This window comes from Kwoniella botswanensis, chromosome 1, assembly GCF_036426115.1.
Source record: "Kwoniella botswanensis chromosome 1, complete sequence".
NCBI classification, from domain to species: Eukaryota; Fungi; Basidiomycota; class Tremellomycetes; order Tremellales; family Cryptococcaceae; genus Kwoniella; species Kwoniella botswanensis.
The window spans coordinates 6,437,000-6,464,856 of record NC_088599.1 but is presented as its reverse complement, the minus strand read 5'-3'; the positions used below and the strand labels follow the sequence as shown (position 1 = coordinate 6,464,856).

General features: G+C 43.8%; 6 protein-coding genes across 6 annotated transcripts; 4 read left to right on the top strand and 2 right to left on the bottom strand.

Annotated features, from left to right (window-relative positions):
* Positions 1-38: 38 nt before the first annotated feature.
* L199_002432 (uncharacterized protein) lies at positions 39-7,478 on the top strand (the record flags this gene model as incomplete). Its single annotated transcript, XM_064888176.1, has 25 exons — positions 39-216; positions 276-471; positions 540-1,573; positions 1,659-2,218; positions 2,282-2,378; positions 2,446-2,780; positions 2,834-2,934; positions 2,996-3,158; positions 3,218-3,294; positions 3,357-3,651; positions 3,712-3,816; positions 3,868-4,070; positions 4,130-4,322; positions 4,377-4,523; positions 4,583-4,720; positions 4,777-4,902; positions 4,963-5,175; positions 5,243-5,480; positions 5,559-5,699; positions 5,772-6,147; positions 6,215-6,350; positions 6,418-6,717; positions 6,811-7,133; positions 7,223-7,370; positions 7,431-7,478. 25 exons carry the CDS (start codon positions 39-41, stop codon positions 7,476-7,478), a joined length of 5,871 nt encoding a protein of 1,956 aa, XP_064744248.1.
* A 1,048-nt stretch (positions 7,479-8,526) lies between these two features.
* L199_002431 (uncharacterized protein) lies at positions 8,527-9,743 on the bottom strand (the record flags this gene model as incomplete). The annotated part of the gene is made up of 8 exons (XM_064888175.1): positions 8,527-8,721; positions 8,796-8,841; positions 8,898-8,935; positions 8,983-8,996; positions 9,055-9,187; positions 9,257-9,318; positions 9,393-9,521; positions 9,596-9,743. The coding sequence occupies 8 exons, from the start codon at positions 9,741-9,743 to the stop codon at positions 8,527-8,529; spliced, it is 765 nt and encodes a 254-aa protein (XP_064744247.1).
* A 4,445-nt stretch (positions 9,744-14,188) lies between these two features.
* L199_002430 (uncharacterized protein) lies at positions 14,189-18,807 on the top strand (the record flags this gene model as incomplete). The annotated part of the gene is made up of 3 exons (XM_064888174.1): positions 14,189-16,048; positions 16,123-16,819; positions 16,889-18,807. The coding sequence occupies 3 exons, from the start codon at positions 14,189-14,191 to the stop codon at positions 18,805-18,807; spliced, it is 4,476 nt and encodes a 1,491-aa protein (XP_064744246.1).
* A 324-nt stretch (positions 18,808-19,131) lies between these two features.
* Positions 19,132-20,687, bottom strand: L199_002429 (uncharacterized protein; the record flags this gene model as incomplete). Its single annotated transcript, XM_064888173.1, has 6 exons — positions 19,132-19,322; positions 19,424-19,522; positions 19,590-19,675; positions 19,734-19,780; positions 19,858-20,234; positions 20,324-20,687. The coding sequence occupies 6 exons, from the start codon at positions 20,685-20,687 to the stop codon at positions 19,132-19,134; spliced, it is 1,164 nt and encodes a 387-aa protein (XP_064744245.1).
* Positions 20,688-21,266: 579 nt separating this feature from the next.
* Positions 21,267-25,208, top strand: L199_002428 (uncharacterized protein; the record flags this gene model as incomplete). The annotated part of the gene is made up of 19 exons (XM_064888172.1): positions 21,267-21,443; positions 21,507-21,794; positions 21,876-22,065; positions 22,137-22,448; positions 22,509-22,560; positions 22,631-22,940; positions 22,996-23,012; positions 23,063-23,169; positions 23,234-23,325; positions 23,390-23,410; positions 23,475-23,609; positions 23,673-23,891; positions 23,951-24,126; positions 24,182-24,312; positions 24,385-24,404; positions 24,465-24,484; positions 24,541-24,613; positions 24,668-24,785; positions 24,853-25,208. The coding sequence occupies 19 exons, from the start codon at positions 21,267-21,269 to the stop codon at positions 25,206-25,208; spliced, it is 2,814 nt and encodes a 937-aa protein (XP_064744244.1).
* A 757-nt stretch (positions 25,209-25,965) lies between these two features.
* L199_002427 (uncharacterized protein) lies at positions 25,966-27,583 on the top strand (the record flags this gene model as incomplete). Its single annotated transcript, XM_064888171.1, has 7 exons — positions 25,966-26,137; positions 26,210-26,341; positions 26,440-26,703; positions 26,787-26,854; positions 26,934-27,031; positions 27,120-27,363; positions 27,449-27,583. 7 exons carry the CDS (start codon positions 25,966-25,968, stop codon positions 27,581-27,583), a joined length of 1,113 nt encoding a protein of 370 aa, XP_064744243.1.
* Between the last annotated feature and the right edge of the window lie 274 nt (positions 27,584-27,857).

Here is a 27,857-nt window from a genome sequence, read left to right as displayed (position 1 = left end):
AAAAAGGAGGAGTAAGAACAGGATAGTGACCCGTCACCATGTCACAGCACCCTACTTATCCCTATGGGTATACCCAACAATCAACTTCAAACGATCATCCACCATCATCATCACAAGGTCAACCTCAACCTCAACCTCAACCTCAAGCAACATACAATGATCCCTCAAACTTATTATCAGTATACCCTTTCATGACTTATGCACCAACTGCAAGAGGTATGAATCTCTCTTTTCCAAAGCAAGTACTCCCGCTGACCCTTCTCTTCATTTTCTAGTCGCTCAACACCTATCACCTCACACAACCACCTACCCACCTACTCCCAGCTCATCAGACCTGTATCCACAGTATAGCGATATCCTCAGTCGATTGGATAATCCCACTACAGTCGAAGATTGGGCGATGCGACAGGCTGCCGAAGCTAGACTGAGAGAAGTCATGAGTAATAGCACAAGCCATAGGTATTCACGACAGTCAGTATTCCTTTTCTCCCCTCTCTTTCGCCCCTGGACAACCAACAATACTGATGATAAGTATCTAGACCACCCCCTCATACACCTCGGTCATACGCTCAACCACCCACTCCAACTTCTGCCAACGCTTACGGCGCGGAAGGTCCAGCTTCACACACACTCCCACTGCCATATTCCTTCCTACCGACTTACTCTTCTCAGCCTATCTCGAACGGCCAATTGCACACACCTACTTCGACTAGTGGTCATTCTCCTGTCTCTCCTCAACGTCATCCTCCAGCTTTTCAGAACAGTCCTCAGGACTATCTCAACAATTTCGTTAACAACACTTTAGCCAGAAATACAGAACCAAACATTCAGACACCACCTGCTTCCTCTTCTTCCCGATCACAACCTATTGTAGCTCCCCAACCTGTCCCTATCACCTCAATGCCCCTGCAAGCTGGACCATCAAGGGAAAGACGTGCCTCTCCTAGGCGGTCAACCCCTAATCTCCCTGCGATTGCTGCATCATCCCAACAAACTCAGGCTCAAGTCGGAATGTCTATCCAAAGACGTACCTCCCCTCGAAGGTCATCAGCCTCTATGACCGATATGAGATCCCCCAACCCACCTTCGTCTGTAGCTTCCACGCCGACTCACGAGAGGATCATGCATTCCAGTCCGGCATCTTCTCCTGATCCTCTGGGTCCTTCGCCAACTAAGAAATCGAGGAATAACAATAATGGATATACAGATAGGAGCAGTAGTAGGGACATGTCACCATCGATCTTCGGTAGAAAACAAACACCCGATATGGAGATATCATCCTTGTCCGTGAATGATCGAAGAAGTAGTAGCAGCGAAGAAACCCCAAGAGCCAAGTCGCTTGGGAAGGTCATACAAGTTGTCATCCCCACAAGGAAGAAGATTAGTAAAGAAGATCAAGCGTCAGATAGTAACAATGAGGAGGAAGATGATGAAGATGATCTGGATTGGGGAGAAGATAAAGATGGGGACTGGATCATGGATAATCACCAGGATGGTAGATATAAAAGCCCACCAACGGATACGGTGGTTTTGCCTAGAGGTAGCGGTAGGACAGGTGAGAGAGATATGAGAAGTACGTTAATCTCCACTATCATCTCACTTCCTGACATCGACTCCCATGGTGAATGTCTCGCTGATGATAATTCTCTGTTGCTCAGCTTTCTGGCAGAAATTGATCAATCTGCTTGAAGACATCTTCGAAGAATCTGATGCGTTCCCTTCCAATCCCAATTCAGGGGATCTAGCTGGTAGTCGATATTTCGCAACTACATCGAGAGATGGTGGCTTACCACTATTATCTTTTGAAACTGTACGGAAAGTGTCATCCTACGTTACCAGAGTACAATCTGCACGTAAGAGACAACCCTCCGGTGCTCACGACGGAGGTGTAGGTCAGTGGGACAATGAGGTGATGGGAAGTATTTTGAGGTTGTTGGAGAGAAGTATGAGGGATATGGAGAGTCTCACTGTTTTTCCTGAAGATAGGAAACCTGCTGTTTCTGCTTCCGCTCAAGCTTCAGGGGAGGGAAAGAAGAAGGCGTCGATTAAGAAGAAGACAGAGCCAATCAATCCGGACGACAATGACGATGATCAAGAATTCACTCTCAGTGAAGATGCTTTGCAGAAGCATGAACGTACATTAGTTAGAGTGAGAGATGGAGTGGCAGCTGCTGAAAGTGTCTTGATCCTACTGGACTCCGAGGGATTATCTAAACAAGTGAGCTTACTTTCTCGTCTTCTTAAACGAAATTCAAAACTCATGGAAGTTTGCCATGTACAGATGTACTCTGAAGATCTTCTTACCACCAGCGTAAGCATAATCAAAGAGCAGATGGAGAAGGTCATATTCCCCATTGTCGAAGGCTTAGCAGGCGAGAGTGAGTCGTGTCCTCATCCTATACTCACAGATGATGAGATGTCGCTTACTACGGCTATAACCCACAGAGATATCATCAAATTACCTCGCTCATATCGTACAAGCAGAAACCATGTCTCTGAAAAAGGGCAAATCGAAAGCTCTCTCACCATACTTCGCTCATCCTTCCTTCTCCGCCATCGCAACATCAATCATCTCTTCCATCCCTCGTCTCACTTCCATGATCGGTAGACCTCAATTGGCTTTTTCAGACTCTTTGGTCATCCAAACTGTATATCTGGCAATTGGACCGTTATTCATCAATGAGCCGGTCATGAAGAGAGGCAAGAAAGATGGAATGGGGAAAGAGGGAGGTGGAGTAATGAAAGGGCTCAGAATGGAGGCTTTAGGCTGTCTCAGAGGGGTGCGCTACAGTTATCGCCGTTTCGAGATCTAAGCTGACAGCAGATGATATAGGCTTTCGCACGATATGAAGATCAAAGACAGTGGATCGTAGAAGAAATCCTGAGCTCATTGGTCAGAATACCAGAACAAAATCATGTTCAGAACAAGTTCGAGTACGTGGTTGGCTAGGAGAGTTGTATTCCTGCACCGCATAATAGCTGATCTGTATTATAGACTTGCGAACGGAAAGTCCATCCATACTATCTCAGCACTCTTACTTCAGCTTATCCAAGCTTCCGCATACGGTACGATTGACAGAATCAGAAAATTACATTCATCCGCTGCTGAAGCTGAGATGATGGGTATGAGCGATAAGACGGTGGATGTTCCAGAAGAGGTAAGCTAAAGACATCATGAAGTGGGAATATCTTAGCCTATACCTATCTTGTACCGCAGGAATCAAGGATTTGTGCGGATACTATCGAAAGCGCTTTAAGATCAGCTAGGATCGTTGCTGGATATCTCGTGCAGAAGTAAGCCAGGTACTACCACACAGACAAATCGAGCGAGTTTTCATGCTGATTTCGATATTCAGGTCCACCTCGACTAAAGCCACGAAAACATCCCATGATACAGAGTATAAAGCTATCCTGGATCTCTTCTTGAAAGATTTGATGCTTGTTCTCTATCGACCCGAATGGCCAGCTTCCTCCCTTTACCTTACTGTCTTCTCTCGGATCCTGATTGTCTCCTTGGAAGATCAAAAGACTGGTCCAGAGGCCACAGCTGCCAAAGGTATCGCACTGGATTATCTCGGTGATATAGCTGCTAGATTGAAGGGGCTCGGACTGGAGATGAACGGTGAAGGGAAGATAGCTACTCTGGATGAAGTGGGTTTCTTCCTCTAACCACTGCAACGTTTTCGCCAACGAAAAATTTTGTTTGAGCAGGTCATTGCGAATGTTGATATGGCAGGTTTACAAAAACTGATCGAAGCTCAGAAAGCTATCATGACTTTCTTGTCCTCTGCAGCTCGAGAAGATGGATCTCTGATTGTGAGTTGTCAACCTCTTCCTCACAGCTGACATGCTGATATTCTGTACTAGTCTTCCCGTGATATGGCTTGTATAATCTGGGCTCAAGAGCTTCAGAGCGCTATCAAGAAAACAACAAATGTAGTAGAGAAGTTGGCTTCGGAGAAAGGTGAAGAAGCTCAGGAAACCAGTCAAAGTCTTCAGAATATCACTACTACCCTTAAGAATACACTTAGGAATGTATGGGCAGGTGATGAAGGGTTATTTGAGGTTCAGTAAGTCTGTCCGCTTCGTCGCGAAAAAGGGATATCGGGTCTGACTGAGGAGTTATCAGTGATCCACGACAAGGAGAAATCGCTACTTCAGCATCCATCGCTATATCTCGAGGTAGACAATTACAGAATGCGGTTGATCCTATCTTGATTGCTCTTTTGGGTGTATTGGATAATCCAGTCGTAGCACTTCGTTCTAAAGCTTTGAGAGGCGTTGGATCGGTTATCGTGGTGGATCCAGAAGTACTTGGACTGGTGAATTAGCACCTATAACATTGTTTTGGAATGAGCTTACAGAAATGCACACAGCCTCAAATCCGTCAAGCATTGGAAGACCGACTTTCCGACCCTTCACCCGCAGTACGAGATGCAGCGGTGGAATTAGTAGGGAAATATATAGTCCAGAAACCTAAACTAGCGGCCGAGTATTATCCTCATATTGCTCAAAGAGCTCTGGTCAGTTAATCGATTCGCATATCCTGGCGTAGACTAGCTGACATGAATGGTACACCCAGGACTCCGGTTTGGGAGTGAGAAAACGAGTCATCAAACTTCTGAAAGGCATTTTCCCCAATATGGAAATTAGGGATATCAAAATCGATATTTGCTGTAGAATAATCGATCTCACGGATGATCAAGATGAAGGTGTTAAAGTGCGTTGGCCAAATCATATCACTTTTGCGATTACACAGCTTATATGTTGCGATAGGATCTGGCTGTGAAAACATTGACCGAATTGCTGTATACTTCTGGAGAAGATGCAGCTGGATTATTGGTCGATATCCTGGGAGATTTCAGAGGTAGTAATGGATTACTGGAACGAGCGATGGACGGGGTACGTCTGCTACTATTGACCTGCAACTGGCCCGACTGATTCTGAGACCATATTTATCAGGTATCGAATGAATGCGATTCCACAAACCACAAAGATCGGTTCGGGCAAACTATCGATTCTCTCATCACTCGCCTTATTGACGCGACTGAACAATTGGACTTTGATTCTCTCTCACATGTACGGGCAATATGGTTATTGTGTACCAGTGATCCTGGTCAGATCGATACTCAGAAAGCCGGAGTGCTATTATCGTATCTTCGACCTCCTGCCAATGTGAGTTGAATCTTCCCCTTTAGAAGGATATCAAAGCTAATAATGGGCTACGTCAAAATCTGATCAGTCCGATGATCAAGCTACCAATGAACTTCTCCTGAAGATATTCAGAAAATGTATACCTCAAATGCCAAGAACAGCATCGACCTTCGCATCGGATCTGACAAAAAAGCTCATGCCTATGATATCGAAACCTGCTGGTGGATTCCAAGCTCTGAGAGAGACCATCGGATGTTTTTGTGCCGTCATCAACTGTTTGACGAGAGATTGGACGAGGTTGATCAATGTTTTGAGGGCTTGTGAGGGTAGGTCATACCTCCCTAAATGGCGGATAGTGCGATAGTTTGATTTGCTGCTTACAGCTTACTGTTCACTGTTTGTAGCTAAAATCCGACCCATTCGAAGTCAATTCCTTAGTACTGGTACGACCACTCCACCGAGTCAAGCTGCATCAATGATGTTGTATATTACTGCTTTGATAGCTGAAGGGTGTAATCTTGATAAAGTCGCTCTAGAAGATGACAGTAAGTGATCATACCATCGGTATGCATCACATCTGCTATATAAGTTCCGCTTACGGCTCCTCTTCCATAAAGTGGTCGACCTCGAACTGCGTAAAATGACTTCCTCGCCCATATCAGTCTACCTTTATGAGGTTTATCTTGATTTCGCCAAACTCCCCTCGTTCCAATCAGCAGCAACTATCTGTATAGGATCTCTCTTCCGTTCTTATCCCTTTTTGCTCCAAAGAGAAGAAACTTCCGAATGGATGTCGGACACTTTCAATTCGCAGAACGAAGATAATCGTGCTCAGCTCTTGGGTGTGATCCACGAGTTTCTTGCTTCGGATGTCGAGAGGAGAATCGATAAAGGCCCTGGTAGTGGTACGAAAGGGAAAAAACGAGATAAAGGTAAGAAGGAATTGGGTTTTGAGATGTTGCGTGGGGATGCAAAGGAATTACAGGACTCAGAGTGAGCTCATTTTCGTCCAATCCTCTCTTTGACCATCGCAAAGCTGATCAATGGTACGTGACTCTAGTCATTCGACTACGATAGTACAGAATAACATCGAACAAATATTTGAGTGTGCCAGATCCCAGAATTCGGTCACTCAGAATGCAGCTTTGGACGTATTGGGTTTTGTGGTAAACCAAGGATTGTATTCACCGGTTCATGTGAGTCATAACTTTCTTAACTTAAATGTCATTGAAGCTTAACTAATGATTATTTGTTCACTTCTAGACCGTCCCAATTTTGGTAACACTTGAAACCTCCTCCGACCCTCAGATATCCGAACGAGCATTAGGCCTTCATCAGGTCTTGCATCAGAAACATGCTTCTCTAGTTACAGTGTTATATATGGAATCGGCCAAAGCATCCTACACCTATCAAAGAAGTTTGACATCTGAACCTTCCGGTCATAGAAATGGAGTAGCGTTATTGCAGAATTGGTATAACCTCTTGAGTGAGAAGAGAGTTTGGAAAATTGATTTCTTGAAAGCTTTAAGCAGAGGGTTCGATAGGGATTTGATAGGGGATTTAGTAAGTCTGCGCTAAGATTTACATCGTCCGCTTTTTCAGTGAAAGGCATTAGTAGAAGGCGGCAAAGAGGATTTAGACTGACTTCACATCTAGGATCCAAATTTCGTACTCTACCTTGCGGAGAACTTGGCAACTTTCGAATATAAATTACAAGAAGAACCAATGACAATCATAGTATCTTTACAAAAGATCATATCGACTTGTACAAATTTGATCTCGACAATGGAAAAAATCAATTTGACTCAAATTCAAGCTTACCAGCCCAATGAACCTGTTAGAGAAAAAACGATCCGTATTGGTGATAATGATCAAGAGAACACGATCAAGATTGAGACAATGGTTGAATCGAGTATCATCATTTCTTTGGCGGTAGTTTTGAAAAATCATCTTTTAAATTTATATCACTTACCTGAAGAGTGAGTTCGGTAATCTTCCTCTATTGTATCTGCTTCACATACATACGTAAAGATATAGGAGCTGAGTAGTGGGTCTCCTACACGATCAGTAAATGTGCAATTCACATACCGGGTAAAAAATCAGCGATTGGTGATAAACCCACACAAAGACGTGGATCTGCTGTATTGGATTTGACGAGGGTACCATATGTAAGGGGTGCACAGACTTTTGGAGAATTCAGAGGTTTACAATGCAGTGTGAGTGAGAGATGACTTTCAACAAAAGAGATGGTCCGCTGATGTTTGGCCATGATGTAGTTCTTGAGGTTGATTCATGAAGATGGATCATTGGCTGAATTGAATTGAGGATATGATCCCACTCTCATTTTGACTCCTTCTCATTGGGTATATATCTCGCATTCATCCTCATTTGCATTTGTGTTTAGATAATTTGTTGTTGTGTGTATAACATTTAGGTTCTGGTTGTATCATATGCATATGTCATGATATATGAACTGACATGGTCTGTATGACGACAAGCTGAGATCAGTGCAAACAGTAAACCTTGTTTGAGGATGTCACATCAGCTCATCACATCCACATCGTTCCGTTCTCACTATCCCTCACACATGTACTTCGCATCGATGTCAAGCAGCAAAAGCTCGATTGCAGATACCTTCGAAAATGGCAGGCAAATCCAACATGAACACTTCGGACAATTCAAATCCCTTATCTATACCATCCTTACGAGATCAACATAAAGATAACAACACACGTAGAGGGAAAATCAAATCATCTCGATTGACCATCCTCATCTCAATTTGTATATGCCTGTCATTGATTGCAATCTCTTTTAGCTCATGCTTGTTTTGGCTCTCACTTGTATTCGGTAAGCTATGCTCCTACTCATCACGAACAGCCGATATCGTAGCTTATATACCTTCTACTGTAGTTCCATTCATCGGCATAATAGCTTTACCAGCTTTCGTATCATCCCTTATCGTGCTTATATATGCCATACCATCCTTAACTTACCTTCTATGGGCACAGGAAGATACTCCGAATCACGTTAACGGGTTGTTCATACCATTGAATTCAGGGAGGTGATAGTTTCAACTCCCAAGTCATTTGAGATGAACTGACTTGACCCACTATATCGCTACGAAACGATGTTCAGTACGAAATTTATCGATAAACCTTCAAGTCCTAAGATGTATCTCAACTGTGCTAGATATCTTACCGAGATATCTATGGGCCATTGGAAGATGGATAATCTGGGAGAACCTAAAAAGACAAGTAGAATACCAAGACGAAGAACCGGACGTTTCTAACGCCTCGCGGACATCCCTACATATATCTCACAAGCGTGATCCGCTAATTCGGTGAACCAAGGTAAGAAAATTCCTTCTCTCGTTCAGAGGCGCTCATCTGCGAACGTCCCCGATATCTCCTTTTGTCTCGCAATGATTCTTTGTCTGGAAGTTTGCCTTTTGTCCGCCAGCTGAGGTAGACCTCTCTTTCTCATGTATGGCTGAACGGCTTGACACTGCGATAGCAGACAATTTACATTGGCTGGTACTGTAGCGCTGTTCGGTAACAGCTGACCGTTCTGAAGTAAGAAGAGAGTAAAAAGAGTTAGCTCTCGGTTCCATGGATAACATTTAAGGAAGATTGACCACTCACTGCATCGTATCTACATTGGGATTGGCCTGGAGAGGTAGTACGATAACTGCATCGAGCACATCAGATGGTCTGTCAAGTAGTCCTAGAGTAGGAAGGACTCACGTGCAAATATACGTTTGCCCAGTAGAAGACAGACTGTACTGTGAACCGGTGAGGTAATATGGGCCTCCTTCCTGAATGATGGGACAAGCGAATGTGTGACTAATATACCCAAACGTCAATTCCACAATCCAGATATGTTGGACTTGAACTATTTTACCTGGTCCAAAACGTTTCTTGTAATAAAGACCTGGACTTGGTCTCGGTTTATTCGCTTGAACGACAGGACAGCTCTGCTGGAATCCCTGGCCACCTTGATTGTACTTTATACCCGTGGCAAAGGTATCCCCGGACTATCACCACAATTCTGAGATCAGGGGATTCGATGTTGAGGCCAGAGATTACTTGGAACAAGTACTCACGGCGGCACCGGCGTTATATCTACATCCAAAGTAATTGCCCGCCAAAATGGGATCTTGCCAATCTAATAAACACGACAACAAGTTAGCAGACAGCTTTAAAACAGGTAAAAGCCAGTTGGTTGTGGTGCACACTCACTGCAAACCAGATAGATATCACCGACGGCTGTACTATAGTAACTTGTAGGTGCTTTGGAAAATGACCCAGTTACGACTTCGTTAGCCAATGGCCATTGACCTCCAGCTTTGGTGGTTAAGTAGGAATCACCTATCCCAGAAATAAAGGTGTGAGCCATAACGTATACATGCATTTATAATTCCAAACTTTCTTGCTCGACGTACAATAACTTCTACCAGCGAATGCTGGTATAGCTGAAGGATCCGAGGAACATTGAAAGCTTAGGCCATTACCTGTTGGTACGGTGGTTTGAGCAATAGTAGAAATGATAACTGGACAGGCTAGAATGATAAGCAAAGTGTTCAAAGCCATTATGAGCGTTGAGAGTTGGAATGAGGGGAAAAAAGGCTGGTACTATTGAGAAAGATACCTATATATGTCTCTCACCATCAACTTCGAAGATGTGTGTGGGTGTGAGAGACACCGATCCAAGCATTCTCTGGAAAGGGAAGGGGGAAGGAAATCAAGCAATATAATTCAATTGAACTAACCCAAAGGTCTATGTGCACAAGGATCACCCTTAATCGGTCACTTTAAACAAAAGTGGTTAGTCGATTGGTCTGTGCTTGGGATCTTCAGATTCAGAGTTTGAAACCCCGTGTGAGACGGGGCCGTTGAATACAATGACTGTGTTCCACCATGTCGCTTTCTTCCCAAACAGCAGGGCTAATTTCATATATGTTCAGTGTACCTGGTATAGTGAATGGGCTCTTCCACTTCTTGTCACAATCTGCTCTTGATGCAGCGATCGGCGTGGTAGGTATAATTATATGGCGAAAAAGTTCGCCTCGATTGCTATAGTATTTGAATCTTCGAATGGCTCATAGCCATTTTGAGCCTCCACTTCAAGCTGAAGATACCGCCAGACTCACGGGCAGCGTTATGTCGAAGCAATGTCATAGTTTGCTCATTCATTGTCAATCATATCGAGAATTCAATATTGCAGAGGATCAGAGCGTCCGTCCCAGAAAACCGGTTCCGGGAGCGAAAGGACTCTGTCATTCCCGATTCAGGCATCTTTTTGAGGTGCCCCCCGCTGGCGATGTCATCAAGGAGCCGCTCACTTACATTGATGAGATTGGAAGTTCTACGGGCACCACCGGGCAAGAACTTCGATTGTCGCCATGGACAGCCCAGGCGGGGAGTTTGGGAAACTTTCTTTGCCCCGCTATAGGCAGAATTCAACTGTTCGTGTCGTTCTGAGTTCTCTCTGGCTGCTATTTGCCACAGTAGTCCTATTTAGAGGAGCAATTCGCTAGAAGACATCCGTGTGCTCGCTATCCGGCCAAAGCCGGAATCTCGATCAACTTTCTCACGACACGACAATGGTGGATCAGATGTTCTAGCTTGAAGCTGGGGACAAGTACCGCAAAGTTGGCCGTTGAGGTACAGAGATTCTATGCGGATTCCTCGAAGTTTAAGATGGCGAGGTTGTAGATCTGCCCGTCCGCGATCATTATTGGTTCATTGTTGCGTCGTCGTAAATACTGTCAGCGTAACTTGTGATGCCCCCATCCTTCGTTTCTTTCTTCACTGCAACGATTTATGGTTAAATACTCTCTTTATGCCGTAATCCTCTTTCGTTTTTTTCTTTTTATAAAAAAAAACTTTTGTGCTGTATTGTCGAAGGCACGTGAACCTACAGTCAGAATAAGGTATTACATACATTCTACGAACACCGACTGCGCTTGATTACCTGATCGTTCTGCAAGATGCCATATCTCACAGGTGCAATACGTTAGGACACCAGGCTGTGCATGTTGTCGTACGAGACAGTTGAGGTAACAAAGAAGAATTCTCGATATTCTTGTGATCGTACCCGAGTGGCAATGCGATGTCATCAGAGTCGCAAGCTGAATAAAAGCAAAGATAACCGATGAGCATGACTGAGTACTAATACGGTGAATGTGAAATAGGTAGAGAGAGGTATGTAACGCCTCTTCCCACTATTGCTATGCGGTTGGTGTCATTGTCACAAGGAGTGATCGATCGAGTAGGAAGACTACGGTGAGCTTACTGTACAGCATTAACCTCTTCCTCTTCATACACTCGTAGATTTTGTGGATTCCAACGAATTTCATGCCGATACAAGTTTTCTCCGAAATTCAAGGGAGTTGCTTAAATGTCCTAATCTTCTTTGCTGCTTCTTCTCCAAGGTGGCCAAGCGTCTTGCGATCGCACTATGCAGTAGTACAGAATTACGGTCAGAAGACTTCCTCCCTGTACTATCTCGTAAGGTACTGCCGACCCGGTATGGTTTCGCCCTTTGTTCCGTAGTCGGCGGAGAATTGCTTATACAGGCTAAAAGTAGTAACGATAGTATGAGATAACGACGTCATCGTGTTCCTCTTTGTCCTTCTCCTAGAAAAGCCTTGGCGTAGTTGGACAAAACCGTACATGCACATCGCTCGATGTTGGTACATCCAGCTAGATCGACAAGCAATGTCATGCCTTATGCTGGCTGCTCTGTCCTTGTTATTTCCGCTCGGCATGCCGTTGCCTGATATCTCTTCTTCCCTTGATTCGCATATGCAAGAGGTACGTTGTAAAACCTTACTTGCTGTATAAGCTGTGAAATATCGTAGCATGTGATCCTGCACAGAGTATCGTAGCATCTGCCACCAGAGAATTGCAGCCCTCTAACGAATTGGTCTAAATATGTTTCGCTTCGTGTCTTCATTTTCCCATCGTTGCTTTGTTAGTAGTAGTATTGCTGGTAACGCCATCTCTTTCTATGAGATTCTTCTGTACCTTTTTACACATGCACTGTATGAGATTACTCTCTTTCCCACCTGTTCACGATGCTGCATGCAATGAATGACTTTTTGCCAGAATTAAACTTTTTTAGACTGAAATAGTCGGAGAAAAAGCTGCCTGTCAACGTAATGAGCTGTTTTCGGATTGGATGTTTTGTTTGTTCACCTTGGAATGCCAGAGAGAGTTGTTCATATGATTACTAGATTGAATACCGTTATTACCGTATTCAAATCCCTTTCAGGTACTACAGCACTCTTTTTCCCTCAGTTGTAAGTTGCAGTACTTGCAAACGAAGGAATGAAACGATATGCGGGAAGATGTGATTGCATGGTATGATATGGTATGATTTTCGTTGCAGTACATGGCTTGGCTTCTTGGTCGATTTGTTACTCATCGTTATCGTCTCTTCGTCCTTCGTCAACAATATCATCTCATTTCATTTCCATCGTTGATCGTACATATAGCATATCATTTCATTTGTGTAAACTATCCATCCCATTCCTCTTATTTCGCTTCGCTATCTGTATCATTGATATAATATACCTCAATATTTATAATACAACAATCAAGAGCCAGAAGTCAAGAACGAATTGAATTGGGAAAACGACCGAACCGAACTGATACAACCGTGTCTTCAAAAAATTATAGTGTTCGATCCTGTCTCGGCAAAAGTAAATAAACAACTGCTCTCTTTCAAAAATCGACCATTCGATAAAGCGGGACAGCAACAGAAGGCGTTCCCAAGCAAGATAGGTTACGAAGACAAGCTGGTTGGTTTCTGAGAAACCGATCGGGATAAACAATCTTGACGTTGAAAGGAAGGATAGGGTCAGGTTAAGGATATAGAAGGAGGGAACGTGCTCAAGTGGTGCTTGTGCTTGAAGGATACCATAATTGCAGGATAAAGGTGAGTGTCACTCCCACTCCGGTTCAACAGTGTCCGTTATGCTTGGAATTCCTTTGTTCAACTGGACAACCCTCATTAATGCTCATGTGCATGATCCGATCCCAATCATAAACCTCGCTCGTTCTTTGTTTGCCCATGTGATCCTGATCGGCTTTTTCATCATTGGATAAACACAAACAGACATAGTACTCAACTTCAAGACTAACATTCCTTTCTCCTATCTTACTAGACCTTTCGGTCCCCTACCGATCTATCCACAAGGACGATTTAATCGAGCGTGTCGATAGTATAACAGACAGTAGTAGCTTGGTAAAGGAGTCAGGTGTTTTAGGATGAGACTGTGAGTATCATCCTATCGCTCACCTACATCATCGTCATAACCATCAGATGGGCAGTTCTCAGGTGTTTTAAGTTGATCCATTCTCATTTGGTTCATTCATTTGGAACTTATGCTCATATCACACGAATATGTGATGTTTCGAGTAGATAATACTTGCTTCAGCCTTTGACGTATCAAACAACCCGCCCACTCGTGCCATCCATTGTAAAATCAAACGCCATCTACAAAATATCATTTTCGTCGCATTGGGCTCGTGTCGAAGTATCATATTGATATCTGTGAGTCCATCTTCGTCTCTTTTGGCGCTCCAAGAGCAATAGCAATCGCTTACGCTGGTCGTACACTTCTATCTCGATACCCCTTTTTCCTCTTGGTACCTCATTTATGCTGGTCATAAATCGTACATCCTTTCATGAAAACTCCAATCCCGACTCCGACTTCCGTACTTCTGCTCTCTTCTCCGACACCACTCCTTTCACCTGGTGTCTCCGTTGGCCTGCTTTCCTTTGTCCTCCTGATACCAATCTGCGGGTTTGGGAACGAAAACATCCTTTGATACTTTCATGCCGTAAAAACAAACTTGACCTTCTCTGACCATCTTCGAATTACTCTCCCATAACATTCATTTTTCGGACTACCAAAAATTGTCGGCTCGATCTAACAGTGGGACTTGCGTTATCTGGAGTGCCAGGAAGACAGAGTCTGGAAGGCCGTTGTTGAAAATCTCACATCAAGTTAGGATAAATCAACAAGATGGATTCACTATTGGTTGTTCACCCATCAACTCTGGCTATACCGACGCTGGAACCTATCCCACAATCCGTCGCTCCAACGCCCTCTCTTCGAGAATCACCGCCAAACGAAGTTGTACCCTCTACATCCAATCCCGCAGTTCCTGTCAGCTCCGAGCAGCCTTCACCTACCCCAAGCGATTTTGCCGGGTCCAGTCGGCGGTCTTCCATCTCCTCTTACTATCCCATCCCCGGATCATACTTCCCTGCCGCAGGAAGCTCTCGATACCAGTGTGCCGCTTCCTCCGGTACCAATACTCCTTCTGAGCGACCTCGCCCTTCACCCATCAACATTCCGGCAGGCACTCCTGATGAACCTCTTTTCTCTGCTTATCCAGATACAGGCTCTTCTAAACCTGATGTCAAAGGCAAAGAGAAGGCATTCCACCTCCCTCTAAAACCTGCGTTTAATCTTAGCAGCGCTTCGTTATCTAGAAGGAGGAAGGGTGAAGAAGCGGAAGAAAGCTCAGCAGATGAATTGAAAATGCCTCTTACCTCCTCATCCAGGTATCCTCAACCGCATCAGCATCCCCATCATTCTCATCATTCTCCTTCCCATTCCTATCACAACTCGCCCACTCGTCCCAGGTCACCTACGAGTTCCAGGTATCCCCGTAAACGAGCTGCTACAGTCTCAAGCAGTCCTTTGGAGACTCTTACCAGGGGGCATAGGAAATCAGCTTCGACCTCAGCAGCCGAAGATCAGAAACAATCTCAAGCGTCTGGTAGATCAACATTACGGTTGGGATCTGTGCCTCGACCGAGATCTTTAGGTGGATTCAGGAGAAGAAGGGCATCTGTAGGTTCCGCATCTGCTCCTATAGAAATTGAATTCGAACCTCCGGGATCGACCAATCAATGGAAGAATATGCCCGAAGAAGTAGCCCACAAATTTGACTCACCTCCAATCCCTTTCTCATACCAACAGCCCACCAGATCAGATTATACTCTTCAATCGGTATCCACAATCGCTACTGTCAGACCATTTGCCTCAGGGTCTGCTGGAGAAGGAGGAGACATGGTGCCGGTCATTGCTCCCAGACGATCAAGTTTGTCAGGCTTAGAACCCCCCGTAGTACTCGGTCTAACCAATATATCAAGATCTCTACCGGAAGGTAACGTCGAAATTGTCATACCGGAAGATATGATCATGCCACATGATCCTCCCCCACGTCGAAGCTCGTTAGAATACGACGAACCTGTCTTAGTGGAGGTAAAATCGAAAGTAGATCCAGCAGTTTCAGCCTCGGCTTCAGCGATCATCGTAGATGATCATGAACAATCTGTATTATCGGCTTCTTTGACCAATACAGATACTTCGACTTCCGCCTTCTCACCGTCAGCTTCGTCGAAAGAACATCCTCTATCATCAGCTACCACTTCTTTATCCAGAAGTGCCAAGAGTGGCAAAGAAGGTGTTGAAGGGGAGAACAATGAAGCTTCTCTTTCAGCAGTGAGATTACAGAGATCGCTAGAATGGGAAGCCAAGCAGAATCGCTTGAAGAGAAAATTAGAGAAGCGGATAATGATCATCTTGGAATTGGCCGAAACTGAAGTAGCCTTCACAGAAGATTTACGAACCCTTTGTCATGTCTACTTGCCTCAACTCGCTGCTCTTCCTTCGGTGAATGAGAGAAATGCAAAGATGATTGCTAGAAATACCGATGAGCTCTTGGTGTTCCATACTGCCTTTGCTGGAAAAATGGTGGATATCCTGAAAGAAGAAGGTTTAGGATATGATTCTCCGAGAAATCTGGAAGTTGGTTCCGCAGGACAGGTTGATAGAGTCTCGAGAAGATTGGCGACGTTGTTTGTGGATGATGTGAGTTCCTTCACCCAGCCCCTGTAGCCCCTGTACACCGGTGGCCATGTACTAATGAATTGAGCTATGCATAGATTACGCATTTCAGTCTGTACAAGGACTTCTGCGCCGAATCAATCATTGCCACAACACTCGTTAAGCACATATCTGAGAGGGTAGATTATGAAGGATTTGAGAAACGATGCCAAATCATCGGTGCTGCTCAATCATCCACAACTCTACGAGATCTCCTAGATGAGTCTGCACCTTCGGTTCACAAGCATCGATCGAGACTTCATTTCAAGGATTACCTCATCACGCCTATCCAACGTATATGTCGATACCCTCTTCTGCTCGGTCAACTGCTAGATGCCGCTGGTTCAACTTCCCCCGGGTCTGGATCCGAGTATTACGATGAAGGATTCGATGTTGGAGTAGACCTGGAAAGAGCTTTAGGAGCGATGAGGGGAGTAGCTGAAGAAGCTGATGAAGCTAGGAGACTGAAGGATGCAGAAGTCAAGTCTGCCACTGTTCTAGATCGACTTGAAGCCCATCCCAATCTTACACCGTCGTTCATCAGATCTCTAGGTACATGTCGCCTCATCGGCTCGTTGGACGTACTTCACCATCACCCCTCTCTAGCTCCTCTCGTTCCTCCCGTCAAAGTGAAGTATCTGGCTGCCTTCCTGTATCGAGGATACCTGATCTTAGCTAAGGTGAAGAAAGGAAAGAACTACGAGGCGAAACATTTTTTACCGTTGGAGGTCTTCGAATTGATTGATATCACTGAAGGTGAGTTTCTCCCTCTGGTTCTTTCGCTCTATTACATTGTCATGATCGCTAATTTCAAGCCATTTTCAGGCTTTTTGCCTCACTCTATCCGTTTGACACTTCGAGAACACAACTTCGACCTTGCCGCGTCTTGTGAAGCGGAGAAGGAAGTGTGGGCCGCTGCGATATGCCAAGCACGTGATGAGAGCGTCATCCCGCCATTCGAATTACCAGCTAGTGTTTCGCCTTTCCCACTACGATCTAGACGATCTTCCACCGCTTTCACTGGTGATATCGATATCTACGCTACGCCTCATCCTGTACCCAAGAGACATACCCTGGTAGGAGCGCCATCGGAATTAGATGAGTTTTCAGCCAAAGCTGCGAATCCCACTACCACTCCAATCCACACATCGGGATCGAAGCCGTCCACACCGTTGATCTCTCCTATCAAGTCAACATTCGGATTCACCCCTGAGCGGAAATCGAATCAAGCTGGAACCATTCTCTTAAGAAGAGCATCAAATGGACAAAGAATGTTAGTGGAAAGAGGGCTATCAGACTTGTTCTCGGATATCTGCTCGACAGTCAGGTCAAAAGCTCAATTACAACATCGCACGCTGTTCTTACCTGATTTACCCGCTTTCCCTCAATCCGAAAGTGGACATGGTGATGGGATGTCAGCCAGGGATTCTTCGACGATGTTAAGGCGCCGAAAGAGTTTCTTGGACCATAGAGCCCGAAAAGAATCAATCGATATCGCCATTACGGGTGAGGTCAAGGGATCAGTCATCGAACTCAGACCTTCCAGATCAACTGGTGTTCAATACCGTACGTTACCGTCTTCGTGCAGAAGACGGACCGGATCGATCAGTTCGGTCACCAGAGGGAATAATGAAGGATCGGGAGATGATGAATCTGCTTCGGTCACCGCTACTGCCGTATCGGATTTCGGTACCTTAGGCAGAACAGGAAACATGGACTATTCAAGGAACAATTCGGTGTCTTCACTTCAGTCTTATGGATCTCCCATGATCACCCCTAGAAGATCTCTGTCCTCCCTGAGGGGATTGACGAGCGTGAGCCAAACTGGGGACATCGGAGAAGAGACATTGATGATCAGGCCTAAAGATCGAGATGCTACCAATGGAAGTGGCAGACAAAGATTTCATTCTCAACCACCGCGAAGCAAGTCTTACAGATCTGAAATATCGACTTCAGCTTCGGATCGAAAGAATAAACATAATCTCAACTTATCTTCTATATCTTCCACGCCAAACACGTTCAGGGCAAGAAGTACACCAGTCTCACCTATCTTATCTCCCACAGATGAGGTTCCACCGGTACCCAAAATGCCACCTTTGTTACAGAAATCGAAATCTGACGAATCGTCAAGAAAGCTTATTCATCCAATACAGAGTGCGAATCCACCCCAAAGGCATTCCCGAGATTTAAAGTCTGGTTCAACAGTCGATACTTCCGGACAGGGAGAAGGGATGATGGAGTACTTCATACCTCCTCCTCATGGATTGGCTATAGGCTCCATAGGATCAAACACCCCTCCAATTACTTCGACCTCGGGCTCTGCAGGATCAGGATCGAATTGGACGAGCAAGGTGAACACGGTGGATCCTGATAAACCTCTTGCAGCGAGTACGTGGGGTACATTGAGAAGATCCATGTCCTTCTTACCTCTTCGAAGGGGTAATAGCGTGACTTCGATGAGTGATGAATTTGGTGGTGGAGCCAATTTAGAGAATTCAGCTAGTGTAAGTGGTAGTGGTAGTGGATCGGAGGAGAGCCATGATTATCGAGCTACGAACGAAATCGCCAGTAACGAAGATCAGGCGAGTATTTCTGGTTCTGGTGGGTATACAGAGAATGAGAGAGATCGAGGAGAAGGAGGGGGAGGAGGAATGATGACGAGAGGATGGAACTCTGTACCTAACACGCCGAAGAGAAAGAGGAGTTTACGGTTATTTGGGTTGAAAGGGTTTACACCGATGTAAAAGGAAGTGGGACTTCTGGTTAATTCCAACTAATTCGCGGATCGGACTTGGGTTGTTTATCATTTTATCATCTGGAATTCATTCATCGTAACACACACACACGCATACTTCATTACTATCATTATTATCAATATCATACTTTTCAGTTCTTGTAGTGCTTATTCTTACTTAGGTCATTTGTATTCATGCCATTATTATGATGTATTGTATGTTGGTGTATCTTGCCTATGACAACGTTCAATCGTTACAATAAATCAGATCGATTGTTTATCATGATGACAACTAAGAACCACCTATTCAAAAAGAAAGCCTATCTGTCCTACACTATGTATCCTTGTCACTCGGTTCCCTCCAGATCACCTCCCATACCTGACAAAAACTACCCAAAAGGAATGCCCAACTGCCCCAAAATGTCGCTAGACCAGATTGGTATTCTGCTTTAGAACTTGAGGAGGCGTACCCTAAAGCTCCGCATAGCATGAATCCAATCGCACCGATGAGGTTCCACAGACCGACTAGGAGAATGAGAAAAACATATGTCAATATGTCAGCAATGATACAGATGCGATGTGAGTCAGGTGGAGCTACGTGAAATAGTTATGAAAGGTGGACTTACCCCACCAACCTATCTCGAGAAGATTGGGTAACCACCATTTCTTTTGTACTTCTACCATCAATATTAGTGAAGATACTATAAAACCTGTACCACCTATGACTAGAAGCAAATTTGATCGTTAACCCACTGTTGTGCCAATGACTGGAGATCCATATGATCAACTCACCCTGCGGAGTCCAGAAGAAGATATCAATGATAGATTGTGATCCACCTCCATCTGCGAAACCAGGTATTACTCCAGGTAGGCCGGTCCTACCATCCCTAGAAGTCAGCATCTAACCCTCATCTCATTGACATAGGGTGCACTCACAATGTCGATACCCAAAATATCGTAGCAGCGAACAACTGTACTATTGCCTAAATATCCAGCAAGTCAGTTTATCCCCCTTATTAACAAGTTACAAAGACACAGATATCCATCACGTCAGACGTACAGCTAAATAACCCATATCATGCCACATAGGTTTCCCCCACCATATAAACCCCTTCTTATCACTCAACCAACTTTCGTCCCCGTCTCCATCATCGCCAGAATCACTTGTAGACGGAGGTGTACTTGCTGAATGCGATCTTGACTTGATTTCATCCAATTTCAAACCCGTTTGTCTCGGTACGGATCTCCGATGATTCAATAATTTGCCAAGGGCAGTACCGAAATTTATTTCTCTGCCTCTATCTAATACTTCTACTACGCCGAGATACGCTCCGATTTCAAAAATCGAGCCACCAAGGAAAGCTGTTGCTGCGGCTGTCTTTGAGAATGGTTCGGTATCTAGGGATGGTCTGATGATGGGGAACCATACGAGGTAACCTATCGAATCATTACGGTGTCATCAGTGTTCATCTATAGAGCATACAAGCGTTATCGACATTGCAGGCAGAGACGGCGATGGAACGTACCATTCACAACCCATACCATCGACCCTAGCGTAAAGCTCACAGCTAACCAGAACGATACATCCGCCTTTAAATGAGGCTTGAATTTACTTTCTTCCCTTTTTATTCTCCCAGTCGTCAGACTTTCGATCTTCCGTATTTCCCCTAATCCCTCTCCCTCATCTTTGGACGAAAAACCGGGTCCAGCATAATGTATAGTATGTGATTTAGGTGAATATCTACCTTTCCTCGCTCTTCTAGATGACCAACTGCCCTTTCGCTCGCCTGTATGGGGATCTATAAATGAGAGATAGGTTGGAGTAAAGAATGGATGAGGTGATCGATGTTTGTGTAACACGAGGGTATCATGGTGTTTGATAGGGGCCATCGTCTATCTATGAAACACTATCGTCCAAATAACCTTCTTTATCGAGACTTGAAGGATGTTAACTGATGACTATGATGGTGACCGCAATTCATGATCACCGATGAATGACTTCTTCTCGTTAAATTGTTCGTAAACAGAGCAACTTGGATTTTCGAGTTTACCTCTTTCATCGATGACGCAGGGTCGACCAAAAAAGCAGGAATCGATCTAAAAATAGACGTTGAACCGTCTATGAGCAGTCTGGGTGGCCACAACTTATTCACATCCCACTGCACCGGCATGTATGTATGCATATATGGATCCCGATTACGTGTGGAAAATCTTTCCTTTGACTGGGTGATCACCCTCCTTTCACAAAGGATTGTTACACACTCTGTGCATATCCAAATATGGTATGTTAGTAACATCATCTTTACCCAACATACTGATCATATCTCTTCGTACTGAACTACAATAACCCATTTCTCACTGTATACACATACACTACATATTGGTGCCAATCACACCGAAAGGAAGATCTCAGGCTTGCAAGTCAAGAGAAGAGGTCAAAAGCCACCCAAAAGTTCCCCAGATCTGGCCATGCATTTACCTAGGCAACAAGCTTCAACCACTTCCACTAAGCTTTCCAACCCCACAGCATCAGAAGCAAACATAGGTGGAGTATCAGCTGCAGATCTTATCCAACAAGCAGATAGTCACTGGGATGTATCTGCAACCAATATTTTAGCAGCTTGGGTAGCTTGCATGGTAGGCATTGTAAGTTTGACATCTCATCATCCTTCATATCTGCTCAATGCTCACATGATTTGATAATGATAGCTATTGATCCTCCTATTGTATTCTACTGTGAGGTTGAAATGGCGCAGGATTTATTTACCAAGATGGAAGCTCAGGAAACCCTCTCAACCCAGAGAAGAGAAAGAGGAAGATAGGTTGAGATTAGCTCAAATGAGTAAGAGAGGTCAAAAAGAATACCTCAAGAAGAAGTTCAAGGAAGAACCTGAGTATTATCCTGGATTTATCAAGAAGAAACACCCTGGTGATGAGAAGGGATACAGATGGGTTGAAAAGGAAGATGATGGTGTGTGGAGTGGGAAAGCACCAAAAGTAAGCTACTAAACCCCTGTTTCCTTGAAGCTTTTGATCAGATTTTGGTGAAAAAGCTAATTGATTGATTGTTGATCAAAGGCTCCCATAAGCTTCTTTGGCTGGGTAAGACCAAACTGGGAAGACACCATGACAGAACTTATGGCTATATTGCCCAAAGGGTTTTGCTGTTGCTGGAGTGTACTTGGTCTAAGGTTTTGTGTCCAGAAAAGAGGGCAAAAGACAAGAAAAACCATCTTGGAACAGGATATCAAAGGTCTGAGAATGCTTGGTCAGTGTTGAGCCCGTTTCCTTTGACATATTGTTTCAAGAGTTAGTCTGTGTGCTTACCTGTGCGACCAGGCCTAGATGCTGTCATATACCTTATGTTCTTGAGACTCCTCAAATATCTCTTTGCAGTTATATCAGTCTTGGCTGTCTGTATGGCATTTGCAAACTATTATATCAATACCAAAACTATCTATGGCAGTACAAATGCACTATCAAGTTCAAGCTCAAATGATTCCACAGACAATGATACCAAATCAGATAATGGGAATATGACCAATGTCATTGATAATCCCAATTTGCTGACTGCTGCCAATATCAAGAGCAATGGATTGTTGGTTCATGTCAGTTTTGAGATTATTGTGACCATGCTGGTCATTATTTTTGGTGAGTTGACACATGGCAATACAGAAAAGGTGGATGCTGATAGGTGTCATGTCTGGATAGTTTTGAAAGCTTGTACTCATTATGCAAGGCTTGTGAAAGAATGGGCAAAGATGTGAGTATCACTCGCCCACTTTGATATTCACTGCACCCATTCAAGCTGACTGGCATATGTTGATGTACAGGAATAGAAATGAGATCTCTTCCAAGACTCTGTTCATCACCAACCTCTCAATCTCTAAGACAACAACAACAGGAGCCAAGAAACAGATAACCAACTTAGTCTTAGGTGAGAACCTACAAAATATACCATGTGAAGTATGGTTTGCTGTGCATAAACTCAACCCCTTGGAAAAGAGGATAGAGAAGTTCAAGAAAGAAGCTTTCTCCAAAGCCATTGAAGCTGTTGCAATGGAGACCTTCTATGAGGGTCAGGAGGGACAGAGAAACCATGTTTATGATAGTTGTTGGGACAGATTGATGGGAAGGAGCAAAGTGAGTAGCATTACATCTACTTGCAGAAGCTCATCAAGCTAAATATATCAAACAGAATGCTAGGACCAAGGTGTGAGTTCTCTAAGTATGATGTGACAGTAGCTGATATCAATGTATATTAGCAATGAAGCATTGAAGGAAAAACATCAGATAGAGGAAGTGCAAGAGCTGATCAGATATGAGCAAGGTGGTTCAAATTGGAAAGACCTGAATGGGACTGTCACTGCAGGTGAGTGATCAGCTTGTTTGACTATGCAGCTAGATATGATTTGATTAGCTGAATGGACATTTAGCATTTGTCACTTTACCCACAGCCAGGCAAGCAAAGACCATCCTTTTTCAAAGAAAAGTTGACTTGGCTCACGCTGGATATACCCTACAGAAGGTGAATAGACACTTGATTTTCAGTTTTGTTATATGCTGATTGTGGGTTTGATGTGGCTGATCAGGCTCCAAGAACCCACAATGTAGTGAGTCAGCTCCTTTGCAAAGAGCATTGTAATTTTTGGAACAATTACCTAACCTTGCTGCAAGCTGTGGAAAAACCTAGAAAAAGATGCCAAGGCCAAACACTCTTCTGAAAAATTCGCAAAATTGGCATTGATCTTTGTGTGTTTCCTGAATACAATCCCAGTGATGGGTATTGTCTTCTTGACCAATATTGGGATTGTGAGTCTTTTCAACATGTGCTTATTATGGTGCTTCACTCATACAGCCTTTGGTGGTTTCCAGGCCATAGACAGGTATCCAAAGCTCAAACAAATGCAGGAAGATTCCCAATTTTGGAAAGTAATATTTATGATCATTGAAGGTGTTCTACCTGCAGCTGTAGCAGCCATTTTTGCTTATTTTCTCCCATACATCATGAGAGAGCTGAATAGGTGGTCAGGATCAATCACAAGAGGTCAATTGGATAAAGATCAAATAAGACAGGTTTTCATATTTCTGCTGGTAAGCCCAGCTCTTTCCAACATACCATCAAATCTAAGCTGATTCAATGGCATTGATAGGTATCAAACTTTGTTGTTTTTGGTTTAATTGGTGTGCTTTATGAGACTATCTCAGGAATTTATTCAAAGATAGGTGAAGAGTCCATTGGGGATATATACAAGAGTATAGGTGATTTGCCTGCCAAGATCACAAGAGCTTATATCTCTCAAAGCTTGTATTGGTTTTCTTGGTATCCGTAAGTGTGAATGTGTCTTTGCAATGCTAGCACTGCTTACACTCCTCACTCATAGGATAAGATCTATTGTGATGTGGCTACAGTTGTTACAAGTGCCGAGATTGATATTGAAGACTCCTCAACTACTGAAGTTCAAAACTCCACAGGATCTTGCAGAAGTTACTCTAGCCATTCATTTTGAGCTTGGTGAGTGTGTTTAAAAGGTCAAGTTTTGGCATGATCAATCCTGATGTGTGTATTTCACTAATTGACCATCAGCTCTGGAAGTCTCTTTCATTGTGAGTCTCTTCAGTACTCATTACCTCTGCATATGTTGATTAACAAACTTTGAGACATAGATCTTTGCAATGTGTGTGGGGTGAGTCCAGCATAACTCATCTTCTTGACAGCTCAAGCTGAATTGATTTGTTTGAGGTTGATTTACGCGCCTTTGGCTCCCATTGTGGTGATTGGAGCAACCATACATTTCTGGTCTGCTCACATTGTGGTGCGTATTTGTGAACCTTGGTCTGAAGAAATAATAAACTGAGGGCATTCATAGCATTCTCAAGCCCTCAAGTTTGTGAATGATACCAAAGAGACAGATGGTGAATGCTGGTGGGTGATCATCAACAGACTACTGATGGGAACAGTTTTCATGCAATGTTTGATGGTCTTAAGTGAGTCACCACACCCAGACAGTAATGATGTGTAAATCTGATGTACATTGGCTTTTGGGATGGATAGCTGTAACTTTAAAGACTCAATCACCTCCTATGGCAATAGCAGCTGCCTTGCCCATATTCTTGATCGTCTTATTCAAACTGTACTTGAATAAACATTACAAGGATGATAATTTGAATATCCTCTATGATGGTGATTCTGAAATTGGACAAGGGGAGAAAGAAATATTAGAAAAGTATGTTCCGGATATATTAAGATATGATTGGATGCCTAGAGGGAAAACGGTTAGAAATAGAAAATTGATGGATAGAGCAAAAAAGAAGATACCAGGCTTGAAAGAATTGATGATGGTTGGTACGAATACTAATGTTGACAATAAGTCTAGACAAAGAAGAAGAATGTTTAGGAAAAAGAATTAAGTCGATCAATGGTATGTATGCATTTCCAGTTAATTTAGGGGTAAAGCGATATTTTGTGTTTTTGGTAACGGACTAAAATGAAGCACTGATCGTCGCTTTCAGGGATACATGACGATGAATTACGGCTTGGCACGAAGGCACAACGCGTTTGTTTTCCTCGGTTTTCGTTATTGTTGATGTCGATGTCGATGTTTCGACTTGATCTATTGATTGTACTCTCCGACTGTATCTGAACATTGCATCTCCTATCTCATTCTCTGTTTCGCTTTCATCATTAATCTATCATTCAATCTCGCTTTTTTATACATATCCACTTGATCCTGGTGATTAATCGACTTCAACGCTCTCTCGCCAACGCTCTTTCACGTTTCACTCGCTACACGCCCCGTTCACGCAACGCTACGCTCCTGGGCTATTCTTGTACACGAGGTACGTGCTCACGTCATGTCATGTCATATCCATCAACGTTGATCCTGATACAAACACTTTACTGCATGTATCATGACAATTGTATTGCTCTTTTCGTTACGGTCGAACTTTCCTTTTTACTGATTTCTCCTTTGCCTTGTCTTGACGGATCTATAGCTATTATAATTGCATATTCGTCCATTTACCAATAACGATTTCATTCACCTCAGTCTGTTCAGACTGACAATCAGCTGGATATTCCAACTTTCCCCTTCGACCACTTTTTCGGTCAACAACCCTGCCTTGACTGATCATCCAACTCAACAATCATTACAAACAAACAAACACAATGGCGAAATCGACTTTCTTCGTTTTGGCTACTACCCTCTTCTCGTTCTTACCGCTCATCACAGCGCAGAACTGTAATTCTACGGTGTCCTGCCCTTCCACCGCACCATGTTGTTCAGAGTATGGGTTCTGCGGTACAGGCTCGTACTGCTTAGGCGGATGTGAACCTCTATGTGAGCTAATGGGTTCATCATTGTCGTCGAAAGGGTACCTAGCTAATGTTATGTCTTCGATAACACGACTAGATTCATTCCAATCTACTTCCTGTAGGCCTAACCCTATTTGCGAATCTCAGGAAACCGATTTTACAGATTTGAGTAAAGTACAAATGAATGGGACGAAATATGATGGGAATGCTACGGCGTATGATTGGGTTGGTGAGTCATCAAGCTCCTTTCACTCACCAATCATGATCGAAATCTATCTCTCACACCCTCACTCCTGCGTCTACTGACATTACTCTCTCGCACAACAGTCAACACTGGTACCCTCGTTCCATCCCCATCAGGAGACGGAGTCCGACTTACTCTCAGAGAATCGGATCAAGGAACCAAGATTTCCTCTACACATTACGTCCACTATGGAACGATCGACTTCGTCCTTCAGTCGTCCAAGTGGAACGGTGTGGTCACCGCTGCTATCACCATGTCTGATGTGAAAGATGAGATTGATTGGGAGTTCCCTGGTGCGACGACTGATAAGGTGCAGACTAATTATTGGTTCTTGGGTGTTGCCAATTGTGAGTGCAAGAAGCTTGTTCTTCATCTCGTCGCGATATGTTATATGGATTGGACCGCTGACTTATATTTCATCATTATATAGACTCTGCCACTCAAGGTGCTTCCTCAGATATCTCTTCAGATGCTTCGTCCAACTTCCACACTTATACCGTAAGTCTATATGGCTAGTTTCGCCTTAGCTGTGCAGCAGATACATTCGTCAACACCAGCTGACAAACGATTACTATAGTTCGACTGGCAGGAAGATTACATGAACTGGTTAATCGATGGACAAGTGGTCAGGACTGTGCTGAAGACAGATACTTTGAGTGATGATGGTTCTCAATAGTGAGTAGTCGCTTTCTGATTTTCCATACTCATATTTAACACACAACAATCGCCTGGGGCATCCAGCTAATTCTTGTATGCTATATAGCAAATACCCCTCCACACCCTCTCGTATCCAATTGTCGATCTGGCCAGCGGGTATCTCATCTTCCGCTCAGGGTACCATCGACTGGGCAGGCGGGATGATCGACTGGACTGACCCAGATTACACCTCAAATGGTTATTTCTGGAACACACTTCAAAGCGTCAAGATCTCATGTGCGAATGAGGATGACCAGTCAAATTCGACTACGGGTTGGGCTTATCAGGGTAATGATACGCAAGGTATTCCCGTGAGTTGAACAAAGGCAATGACCAAATATCAACACGCGATACATGAAATTGTCTGCTGACCTGTCTCGATCCTCTTCTCTGTAGATTGTCACCGTCACGAACGCCTCTACCCTTCTTTCCAAGAGTGAACTCACCAACGTCCCCGTTCAGAATTCAAGAGTATTGGCTCTGGTAGGTATCTTATCGGTTTTCGTGTTATCAGGCATAACACTTTTCTAGATTATTCCTCCTTCTTGTTTTTTTGTTTTTTTGGATTTACTCATTCATCCTTTTTTTCCTTTTCGAAGTTTGTAGCGAGATAATCTCTAAATTTCATCGTTCAAGATTCTTACGTTTATTGACGTCCACCGTCAATCTTCCTTTTGATATATCTTACGCACGTGGTTCTCATGGGATTTATTGGATCCATAGGATCAATATGGTGCTACTTTTGCTTCTTTTACCATACCATACGTACAAGCTCCGTATGTAATATAACCCATTGTACGACTTA